This window comes from Lytechinus pictus, unplaced genomic scaffold (genome assembly GCF_037042905.1).
Source record: "Lytechinus pictus isolate F3 Inbred unplaced genomic scaffold, Lp3.0 scaffold_19, whole genome shotgun sequence".
Taxonomy (NCBI): domain Eukaryota; kingdom Metazoa; phylum Echinodermata; class Echinoidea; order Temnopleuroida; family Toxopneustidae; genus Lytechinus; species Lytechinus pictus.
In genome coordinates this window covers 6,049,891-6,062,817 of record NW_026974140.1, presented here as the reverse complement: position 1 = coordinate 6,062,817, position 12,927 = coordinate 6,049,891, and the positions used below count along the sequence as shown (strand labels likewise).

Below are 12,927 nucleotides of genomic sequence, written 5' to 3'. Positions count from 1 at the left end.
TGTACAGTTAATTTTTCTGAAATAATAATATATTTATTTCATTTGAATAAATTGTTACATGCATAAACCATAGGCCTGCTTGATTTTTGCCCTTAATTGGGATGCTATTTTGACAATTGAAAAAAAAAACCTCCAGGGTCGTGTCAGTGGTCTAGTGGTTAACCTTGCCGAGTAAATTCTGAGTTCGAATCCTCATCTCTGCCATTGTCTCTACTTTTATAAAAAAGACCCTGCTGATTAACCTAGACGTAAAATGTTTCCTATGTAATTGATTATATACCAGCTTGGCTTTATACCAACAAAAAGCTGTCCTGCCGATCGAGTTACAACAGAAACAGAAATCTCGGTTTGAAAATCATGCCTGCAATGAAATTATAACTGTCACAACAAATCAATAGATCTAAACTAATTTTATTTTTTTTCTTTATTTCGGCTTTGATTTTGGGAAAGAATGATCCATATATGAGCCCCCACCAAAAATAATAAAAGATTGTCAAGACTTCCGGTTCGTTCACTACTTTACCTTACTGACTTTGCTTGGGACTCAAACTCACCTCGTTGTAACTGCAGTCAATACCTCTTGCCAATGATAGCGAGAGGCGCTGATACCGGATTCCCCTCCCCCTTTTTTTTGAACGATTTATATGAGCCGATAGTTTAACTAGTCTAGACTCACAGACCCTTTACTGACTAAATAAACCGATGTCTATAGACAATAACACACACTGAAAATTTGACGGAATAAAGCCATATTTGGTATTTCCATCATATAGGCTACTAATATAGGCCAAGATCTATAATTATTTTGAACCTTCTCCATATTTTTATTTCCATTGCAATTTTAGCGGGGGTACATATAAATATGGAAGTCTTGCCCCTGATTGGGTACCAAAATTTATCCCTGCCGAGTGATTTAATTGAATTTTGTGACTTTCGAAGCCATTTTCTGACCAATATTATCATTCTGTGCAGTACATGTATTCCCAGCATGTATTGTATTTGTTGTGGGTGTGAAGTGGGTGGGACGGGCACGTGATCGATCGAGCTTAGTCATATCATGTGATGATCGACGTTTGACGTGTGACGGCATTATTTATAGAGTCGATCGAGCAGCGCGTCAATCAATTTTCCCTGACAAAACAAGTTGTTTATAGTTATACCAAGATGAGCACAGGTTAAAATTAAGGCAACCTTGAATCTAATTGAAACACCACTTAGATTCGACGAAGACTGATTTCCTTGTCGACATCTCGCGACTTATCTTACTGTAAATTCTGTGCGGTGGAGTTCGGCCACCACACGCGTACACGTTTACTTTACCCGGTACCAAATTTGGACGAGTCGCTCGCCGGTATCTGCCCGCTGCTGGCCGTCCAACTTAGCCTCTTAGTTTGGTCACAGCTCAGCCTCAGCTGGAAGCTAGCCATACCATAGATGTGAAGATGGGTCGGAAAAGTCAAGAAGGCGGCGGCCGCTGGGGCTCAAGTGTGGACATCGGTCATTTTTTATTTGTTGCTCTGCTTTTCTCAATGATCCTGATTTCAAATTCAACTTCAAGTTCAAATTCAAGCCGAAGCAAGATCAAGAGTGAGTAAGCTCAACTTGCTTTGTCATGTTTGTGTTCATCATATTAAGAAGGGGTCGGGTCAACTCGGACCATGTACCACGGGACATCTCGGACCGCGGGCCGAGTTGTCCCACCCATTACGAGATTTTTTTTCTCACAAATCTGCGTCTATTTTTCACTGCTGGCTAGCGACCGACGGATTTCCATTCTTAGCCGTTCTCTGATTGGTCAGTTAAGACAGTGCGGTGTCTGTGTGTTCCGTGTACTGTGTGTATGTGTGATGCGAAGCGTGCTGTGCATGTGTTCACTGGACGTGTGGGCATAGAGTAGATACCCAGTCGTTTTATTGATTTTAACCTTACAATAACGATCAGGGATGGGTTTATTTTGTTGCTGTGTGTGCATGTGAAGGATAGAAGTTTCTTACAGCTCTTAATTTAACTGACTCTCTTTCCAAGCTTAAAATTATAATGATAATTGCTACATTCCAATTGTGTGATTTGTTTGTTTTAGAAAAGGTCTTTTATTTTTTCCTCAGTCTATTAATTCTCCCATTATTAAAGAGTCCTCACTTGTGTTTCATTACATTATACAATGTCCACTGTAATGAAAATGGAAACATGCCAGTCAATGGACATGCAGTATTATAAAAAATGGAAACATGCCAGTCAATGGACAGTATTATAAAAAATGGAAACTTGCCGGTCATTATTGATCAGTATAAACTATAATATGAAAATGGAAACATGCCGGTCAGTTTACCATATGTTCTAGTGTTTAATGAAAATGGAAACATGCCGGTCAATTGACCATATATGTTTCAGTGTATAATCAAAATGGAAACATGCTGGTCAATTGACCATATATTTCAATGTATATAATGAAAATGGAAACATGCCGGTCAATTGACCAGTAAAATGAAAATGGAAACATGCCGGTCAATGACTATATGTTTCAGTGTATAATGAAAATGGAAACATGCTGGTCAATTGGCTATATGTTCCAGTGTATAATGAAAATGGAAACATGCCGGTCAATGACTATATGTTTCAGTGTATAATGAAAATGGAAACATGCTGGTCAATTGGCTATATGTTTCAGTGTATAATGAAAATGGAAACATGCCGGTCAATGACTATATGTTTCAGTGTATAATGAAAATGGAAACATGCCGGTCAATTGACCATATGTTTCAGTGTATAATGAAAATGGAAACATGCTGGTCAATTGGCTATATGTGTTTCAGTGTATAATGAAAATGGAAACATGCCGGTCAATTGGCTATGTGTTTGTTCATAATGGCAGGATGACAAGTTGCTATTGAAGGGACTTATGTCATTGATATGAGACTTAATATCAAAAGGAACTTCCACGCAGTAATCCCCATTTTCATAATACACTGAAACACATAGCCAATTGACCGGCATGTTTCCGTTTTCATTATATACACTGAAACATATAGCCAATTGACTGGCATATGTTTCCATTTTCATTATATACACTGATATATATGGTCAATTGACCGGCATGTTTCCATTTTCATTATACACTGAAACATATGGTCCACCGTACTGACCAGCCTATGTTTCCATTTTCATTTTACTGGTCAATTGACCGGCATGTTTCCATTTTCATTTTACTGGTCAATTGACCGGCATGTTTCCATTTTCATTATATACATTGAAATATATGGTCAATTGACCAGCATGTTTCCATTTTTATTATACACTGAAACATATATGGTCAATTGACCGGCATGTTTCCATTTTCATTAAACACTAGAACATATGGTAAACTGACCGGCATGTTTCCATTTTCATATTATACTGATCAATAATGACCGGCAAGTTTCCATTTTTTATAATACTGTCCATTGACTGGCATGTTTCCATTTTTTATAATACTGCATGTCCATTGACTGGCATGTTTCCATTTTCATTACAGTGGACATTGTATAATGTAATGAAACACAAGTGAAGACTCTTTAATAATGGGAGAATTAATAGACTGAGGAAAAAATAAATGACCTTTTCTAAAACAAACAAATCACACAATTGGAATGTAGCAATTATCATTATAATTTTAAGCTTGGAAAGAGAGTCAGTTAAATTAAGAGCTGTAAGAAACTTCTATCCTTCACATGCACACACAGCAACAAAATAAACCCATCCCTGATCGTTGTTATTGTAAGGTTAAAATCAATAAAACGACTGGGTATCTACTCTATGCCCACACGTCCAGTGAACACATGTACAGCACGCTTCGCATCACACATACACACACGGAACACACAGACACCGCACTGTCTTAACTGACCAATCAGAGAACGGCTTAGAATGGAAATCCGTCGGTCGCTAGCCAGCAGTTATTTTTCCGTCATTTCGTAATTTCTTTTAAAGATTTTCTAGAGATATGGTCTGATGGTAATGTTCTTCACTTTCTATTACTTTTTTTTCGCTGAAATTAAAAAAAAAGTGTAATTTTAGGCGTTTTTTGACAGCTCGCGATTCCCATAGGCGCGCGTGTATTAACTGTGTCGGTGCTCGGCTCGGCCCCGCTCAACAACTGACTTGATTTTGTGATCATTTCTCCTCAAGTTACCACTTTTATCGCAGAAGATGGACTTTCTTGTATTCCATTAACTCCATTTTCTCATCACAAGAATAAAATTTGGTGCATTTGCACGATTTTGTTAAAGTTTTTCACCTTTTCTCTCTGGTCGCAAGAAGCGAACAACCGATGAACGGTCCGCTGCTCTTCATCGCAATTCTACGTAGCTCGGCCGCCTAAACTGGCGGGGTGGGATTCAGCCCGAATCCCCAATGGAAGTGGGCGTGCACAGTCAAAGAGCTGAGCTTGACTGAGTGAGAGAGTGAACTAGAGCTTGAAGCTTGGCAGTGTCGTATAGGCTCTGCCTTTTTTTTGTAAATATTTATAAGCCTATATATTTTTTTATTTTTTCTATTTTTATTTTCCCTGGTGTAGAGCTTTAAGATAATAATTTAATATACTTCAATTTCTTTGACTGAGTGTGACTGTGGTGTGGATGTGTGAGTCGCACAAAAATACTTTTACGATCAGTGTGGGGGCTCGGGGCGATTTCACTCCTGCCCCCGAAATGTGAAAAAATATTCGCAGTGTAGATGTGTGGGCATGCCGGGCTGAGGGTAGCCATCAATAATAAATGTTTATTTGGGGGCTTAATTTTTAACTTCAAATTGATTATTTTTAGGCCTATTTTTTTTTTCATTTTATTTTATTTTTTTATATTGAGTGTCCCTGGTGTAGAGAGCTGAGTTTTATGTTGTAATAATCAATATGCTTCAATTTCTTTGACTTTGAGTGTGACTGTGGTGTGGATGTTTGAGTCGCACAAAAAATACTTTTACGTGGATGGGGGCTCGGAGCCTCTTCACTCCTGCCCCCGAAATGTGAAAATGTTCTAGGTGTATCTGTGTGGGCATGCCAATTTCATTTTTGTCTCACCTGCATAGCAGAGTGAGACTATAGGCGCCGCTTTTCCGACGGCGACGGCGACGGCGGCGTCAACACCAAATCTTAACCTGAGGTTAAGTTTTTGAAATGACAGCATAACTTAGAAAGTATATGGACCTAGTTCATGAAACTTGGCCATAAGGTCAATCAAGTATTACTGAACATCCTGCCTGAGTTTCATGTCACATGACCAAGGTCAAAGGTCATTTAGGGTCAATGAACTTAGACCATGTTGGGGGAATCAACATCAAAATCTTAACCTAAGGTTAAGTTTTTGAAATGTCATCATAACTTAGAAAATATATGGACCTAGTTCATGAAACTTATACATAAGGTTAATCAAGTATCACTGAACATCCTGCATGAGTTTCACATCACATGACCAAGGTCAAAGGTCATTTAGGGTCAATGAACTTTGGCCGAATTGGGGGTATCTGTTGAATTACCATCATAACTTTGAAAGTTTATGGATCTGATTCATGAAACTTGGACATAATAGTAATCAAGTATTACTGAACATCCTGTGCAAGTTTCAGGTCACATGATCAAGGTCAAAGGTCATTTAGGGTCAATGAACTTTGGCCAAATTGGGGTATTTGTTGAATTACAGCCATAAATTTGAAAGTGTGTTGGTCTAGTTCATAAAACTTGGACATAATAGTAATCAAGTATCACTGAACATCCTGTGCGAGTTTCAGGTCACATGATCAAGGTCAAAGGTCATGTAAGGTCAAAGAACTTTGGCCACGTTGGGGGTATCTGTTGAATTGCCATCATATCTCTATAAGTGTATTGGTCTAGTTCATAAAACATGGAAATAAGAGTAACCAAGTATCACTGAATATCTTGTGCGAGTTATAGTAGTTTTCAAAATCAGCACTGCTGCTATATTGAATCGCGTGATGCAGGTGAGACGGCCAAAGGCATTCCACTTGTTATTTTTTATATTGAGTTTCCCTGGTGTAGAGAGCCGAGTTTTGGAGATAGTGAGAGGGGCGAGGATGTGAGGGATGGCGATGATGAGGGGTGGGCCTTGATGATGAGAGGGACGAGGAGGTGAGAGATGGTGATGATGAGAGGGATGATAATTTTTGATGACTCTTAATGAGAGGGGGGGGGGTGATGAGAGGGATGAAGGTAATGAAAGAGATGGAGATGAGGATGATGAAACGGACGAGGATGTGAGGGATGGCGATGATGAGGGATGGGCCTTGATGAGGGACGAGGAGGTGAGGGATCTGGCAATGATAAGAGGGATGAGGATGATGACTCTTGATGAGAGGGGTGCATGGAGATGGTGAGAGGGACACTCAAGGGTGTGAGGGAGGGGGATGATTATGGGAGGAAATCCCAGGGGGGGACGTGTCCCCCTACCAAAAATAGTAAAGGGACACAATATCAAATGTCCACCCTACTATTTTTCTTCTTGTATGATGGAGAACAAAATAATACATCATTCACAATCGAAATAATACATGTATTTAGGACTAAATTAATGACCTTATATTTGTGAAAACCCCCTTTTTTTTCTTGTCAATTATTTTTGGGTTATAAAATGACCCTACATTTTGGGCGATAACCTTTTTTTTAATGCTTGTCAAATTTAAAAAATAATAATTAATTTAATTTCAAATTAAGCCCCCAAATAAAACATTTTTTTATTGATGGCTACCCTCATCCCGGCATGCCCACACAGCTACACCCCGAATATCATATTTTTCACATTTCGGGGGCAGGAGTGAAATCGCCCCGAGCCCCATGCACCCACGTAAAAGTATTTTTTTTGCGACTCAAACATCCACACCACAGTCACACTCAAAGTCAAAGAAATTGAAGCATATTAATTATTGCAACTTAAAACTCGGCTCTCTACACCAGGAAAACTCAATATAAAAAAAAAAAAAAAAAAAAAATAGGCCTAAAAATAATCAATTTGAAGTTAAAAATTAAGCCCCCAAATAAACATTTATTATTGATGGCTACCCTCAGCCCGGCATGCCAACACATCTACACTGCGAATATTTTTTCACATTTCGGGGGCAGGAGTGAAATCGCCCCGAGCCCCCACCAACGTAAAAGTATTTTTTGTGCGACTCAAACATCCACACCACAGTCACACTCAAAGTCAAAGAAATTGAAGCATATTGATTATTACAACTTAAAACTCAGCTCTCTACACCAGGGACACTCAATATAAAAAAATAAAATAAAATGAAAAAAAAAATAGGCCTAAAAATAATCAATTTGAAGTTAAAAATTAAGCCCCCAAATAAAACATTTATTATTGATGGCTACCCTCAGCCCGGCATGCCCACACATCTACACTGCGAATATTTTTTCACATTTCGGGGGCAGGAGTGAATCGCCCCGAGCCCCCACCTACGTAAAAGTATTTTTTGTGCGACTCAAACATCCACACCACAGTCACACTCAGTCAAAGAAATTGAAGTATATTAAATTATTACAATCTTAAAGCTCTACACCAGGGAAAATGAAAATAGAAAAAATAAAAAAATATATAGGCTTATAAATATTTACAAAAAAAAGGCAGAGCCTATACGACACTGCCAAGCTTCAAGCTCTAGTTCACTCTCTCACTCAGTCAAGCTCAGCTCTTTGACTGTGCACGCCCACTTCCATTGGGGATTCGGGCTGAATCCCACCCCGCCAGTTTAGGCGGCCGAGCTACGTAGAATTGCGATGAAGAGCAGCGGACCGTTCATCGGTTGTTCGCTTCTTGCGACCAGAGAGAAAAGGTGAAAAACTTTAACAAAATCGTGCAAATGCACCAAATTTTATCATTGTGATGAGAAAATGGAGTTAATGGAATACAAGAAAGTCCATCTTCTGCGATAAAAGTGGTAACTTGAGGAGAAATGATCACAAAATCAAGTCAGTTGTTGAGCGGGGCCGAGCCGAGCACCGACACAGTTAATACACGCGCGCCTATGGGAATCGCGAGCTGTCGAAAAACGCCTAAAATTACACTTTTTTTTTATTTCAGCGAAAAAAAAAGCAATAGGAAGTGAAGAACATTACCATCAGACCATATCTCTAGAAAATCTTTTCAAGAAATTTCGAAATGACGGAAAAATAGACGCAAATTTGTGAAAAAAAAATCTCGTAATGGGTGGGACAACTCGGCCCGCGGTCCGAGTTGTCCCTGATTCATTAAGAACAGGGTGGGTAGTGCTTGTAATATGTAAAAGATGACTTAGAGTTAGATTTCGAATGATGTGAGGATTTGTTTGGTTCTACCGTTCTAAGCTAGTAAGAGTAAGACAGGGTAGGAAGTACCTCAGGCGATGTTCGTGCAGGCTCCACTCCACTTCACTACCGCTACACTACGCTCCACCTACCCGAACATCGGGACCGTGAACCATTTCGGATATACCGAGTCACAAAGGTGGGATGGCAATCATGGTTATCGTAAAATTAAAGAACAAAAATATAACGAGGGTTATGAATGACTTAATTATTAATATCTTACTCTACACCCGTATTTCACTCCGTAGTTCATCCTCCGGTTATCCTCAAAATTGGTGATTTTGGGCCAGTATCTTTTTCCTCACACGTATTATTCACGGCCGATTTCAAAACATCGCATGCGATCGGTCGCTGATCGATCGCGATCGCATGCGATGTTTTGAAATCGGCCGTGAATAATACGTGTGAGGAAAAAGATACTGGCCCAAAATCACCAATTTTGAGGATAACCGGAGGATGAACACGGAGTGAAATACGGGTGTAGAGTAAGATATTAAGTCATATATAACCCTTGTTATATTTTTGTTCTTTAATTTTTACGATAACCATGATTGCCATCCCACCTTTGTGACTCGGTATATCCGAAATGGTTCACGGTCCTGATGTTCGGGTAGGTGGAGCGTAGTGTAGCGGTAGTGAAGTGGAGTGGAGCCTGCACGAACATCGCCTGAGGTAGGTAGGAAGTAGTCTTTGTTGAAATGACAATTCACTCAAAAAAGCTATTGGTGGGATATATATTATTTATAGGGCACCAAAGTATCATGTAGTAGTCTAGATCTATGTCTTTTAAGTTTTAGTTTTATTGAAGATGTCATCAGCTACAGATTGTGAGTAGAGAGAACAAGGAGATCTATTTGATGGGTGATTTCAATTAATTTAATTATGATAATCAATGTGTTATAAGTTTTGTTGATTTTACATGTACTCTTTTGGAATGTTCTCAGCTCTCTAATCACAGAAAATAGTGCAACCCTAATTGACACTATTTTCACTTTTTTTATTCAAAATTAGTTTTGCTCTGGTGTAATTTACTTACATATTTCAGATCATATGCCCATATTTTGTGTAAAAATGACTCTTTAGTAACTCCTGTTAAGAAAGTGGGGAAGACATAAAACAGCTTATTGATGTAAGAATCTCAAGGTTCAAACAACACTTTAGCTGAAATTGATGAGCAGGCTCTGCCCTCCGCGGAAGACGTTAATGATTTCTACAATTTTTTTCTAGAGAAGTTCTCGACCTATACAACTTGTTTCCCACTAGTAAAGGTAGCAACAAGGAAAAACTGTAAGAAGCCCTGAGTAACTCATAGTTATTGAAGTCAATAAATCGTAAACAAGCTTTATAGTACCTACATCAAGAGACCTACATGTACAGCTGAAAATAAAAAGAAGTATATTGATTATAAGAATGTATCAATTAATGTTCATTGCTCAGCCAAGAAAGATGTTAAAGCTGATATCAGGAAGACTTGGACTCACATTAATGAGTTGCTTGGACGTTCAAATAGGCATTCTATTCCACAAGAGATGAATTTATCATCAGCCAAGGATAAGGGTGAAAGCTTTAACAAATATTTTATTGGATTGCCCCAGAAAATATCTACAGAAATTCCTCAAGTACCACAATATCATCATGATTACAATGTATATGAAAGGATGTAAAGATAATGCTTCTCTGTTTTTAAATCCTGCTAAAAAAGCTGAGATAAATAACATTGCATCGACTTTAAAACCTTCTAAATTGAGTGGTTCTGATGATATTTCACCTCAAATTATAAAGGAGGGTATTCACCTTTTTGCTGAACCTTTACAGTGTACCGGTATGTAAAATCATTAATATGTCATTATATCAGGGGGTTGTTCCAGATAAACTAAAGGTAGCTAAAGTTGTGCCGGTATATACAAAATCTGATAGTAAAGAATGTCATAAATTACAGGCCAATAACAATGTTACCAATTTTTTCAAAGATTCTTGAGAAAATAATTTACAAACGTTTCAATGAGCTTTTAAATCTAAAAAGAACATCTTGATTCCTCAGCAGTAGAGATTTCGTAGAAACTTCTCCACACAAATGGGTGTTTTTAACTTATTGAGTATTGAGTAATATCATAAAGGCTATTGATGAAAACAAATATTGTCTGGGGATTTTTTACATGTAGATCTGTCAAAGGCATTTGATACCATTGACCATGATATGACTTCTCAAGAAAGAACATTATGGAATTCGTGGTGTAGCATTGTCATGGTTCTGAAGCTATTCGTGTGACATGACACAATTTGTTATGATAGATCTAGATCCAAACATGCTACAATTAAGTATGGTGTACCTCAGGGTTCGGTTCTTGGTCCCCTGTTGTTTCTGATCTATATGAACGATATAATTCATCAGCATTATTCTCATACTCCCTGTTTGCTGATGATACTAGTCTGAGGCTAGCTGATAAGTCAGTAGAAAATTTGTTACTAGTTGCAAATCAAGAAATTATGAAGCTGTATGCATGGTTCTGTTGTAATAAGCTATTGTTGAATATTAAAAAAACCAAGTGCATAATTTTCCGCTCTAAGGGTAAAAATCTTCTAGAGCGTATTACTTGTCTTCATATCTAAAGGGGGTCATGATGTTGAACCTAGTGCAAATATTTTGTTTCTTGGGTTATATATCGATGAGCAACTATTCTGGAAAAATCATCTCGATGCTGTCTGCACAAAGGTGTCTCACAGTGCAGGTGTATCGGTTAAAATCAATTTTACCTGAAATGATAGGCCTACTGATAAGTTGATAACAATATACAAAAGTATTATATTGTTCTACCTTACTTGATATATTGTAATGTTGCCTGTGGGGAAACACTTTCAAGTCTTATCTTGATAAATTGAGAGTACATGTATTGCAGAAAAGGACAATACAACTTATAAAAAATTCTAAGTATAGACATTTAAGCACTCCGTTATTTCTTAGTCTGAAAAATGCTACCACTATTAAAGTGATCATTTCACTTTGTTCTGATTTAAAAAATTCTCATTTTGGTTCTTGAAAATGGGCTAAACATTAGGCTTATAGTGTACAAATACCATCCCAAAAGTTTCAAAGTATTTTATCTACAGGATCAATTTTAAAACCTTGGAGATGTAAACCAAAGTTTGAAAATAATTGGGAGTTGGTTTAAATGACTTCATGTATGTGTGTATAGAGCGAATCTGTGCAACACAACACATCAACTCTTGATGAAACCAGCATGACCTACATACAGTGTGTATAAGGTATACACTGAATGTACAGTGCAGCTAATAATAGCATGTGTATAGGAGATACACAGAGCAGAAGGCAGTCAACATAGCCAACAGACTTTTTGAATTGGAGAAAACTGGTCATAAGCTGGAACCCATCTACTAGACGGTTCTCAAAATCAAGCTAATAAATTGCTACTTGTGTCTAAATTTGAGTTTTTCCTCCTATATTGTGGTCTGTTTCAGGGTTTTTGAGGACAAATACAGGCACTCATACACATGTTTCGTCTCAGTGTGAGAATTTTTTAAATCAGCTGCTCACAAAGTTAAACGATCCCTTTAAGTGAACTTGTGTCCTTCAATTGTGCATTGTTCATGTTCAAAATTCTACAATCAATGCCTCAAGAATGTACCTTTAAAAGTTATTTCTTCAGAATTCACAAATACATAATTATAATACACGTCAAAGGGATCTTTAATATCAGCCATTTGTGAGAACAACTGTCACTCTGACCTCCTTTCATATATCCTGCATTAGAGTGGAATAGTTCTCCTGTTGATAAAAATAGGACACCTTCAGTATCAACAGACAAATGTATCATTTCACACCCACTTTTAAAAAAAAATTGTCACCATGAACCCTTAAAAGTTGAAATTCATGCATTTTATTTATAACTACATGTACCTTCTCACATATGATATGATATATCACAAATATCAGAAATGTAAATCTTTTTTAATATTTGATGGATTTTCCTCAAACTATAACAAATATGTGACTGTAACTTTCTAAATTGTGTCATCCAAACTCACATAAACGATGTAGATCTACATGTATGTTGAATTATATGCAGATTCTACAGTTGATTTTTTTTTATATGCAATTAATATATTCTTTAGCCACTTTGAAAATAATTATTCTTTTATGTTACGTGTAATTTCAAATTGATTCAACCTGTTTGAATTAATGTTGTTCCCCATCTTTTTCCACAGCCCAAGATTATTTTCCATGCAGCAAGAGGAACTTCACTTCTGGAGACAGTTTTGTATGCCAGTGTAACAGTACTTACTGTGACACAATTGAAGGGTTTCTACCACTTGTTCCCGATCGTTTTACCTACTACACTTCTAGTAAATCAAGTGATCGTCTTACAAAGCGCACAGCACCAATATCATCAAAATCTAATGCTTCAGGTAATTCAAATCTTTATCGAATTTAAATAGATTGAAGGGGTCTCTCTTTGCCTTGATTTTCATAAAATATGGGCTAAATTACAGATTTTGTACAGTATTTAAAGCTTTAATAGAGAAGACAACAATATGAGGGTACATGTATTGGCTTTGAGTTTTGATTCATAAATGCTCCT

The 12,927-nt window shown here is 37.4% G+C and overlaps 1 protein-coding gene across 1 annotated transcript in view; it reads left to right on the top strand.

Annotated features, from left to right (window-relative positions):
- The first annotated feature begins 1,026 nt into the window (after positions 1-1,026).
- The window catches only part of LOC129260977 (lysosomal acid glucosylceramidase-like), a 33,202-nt gene continuing 21,301 nt past the window's right edge, over positions 1,027-12,927 (top strand). The window contains exons 1-2 of the mRNA XM_054898995.2: positions 1,027-1,587; positions 12,554-12,754. Coding sequence (XP_054754970.2) covers positions 1,443-1,587; positions 12,554-12,754 — 346 coding nt within the window. The 5' untranslated portion in view covers positions 1,027-1,442. The remainder of the gene's footprint in view (positions 1,588-12,553; positions 12,755-12,927) is intronic.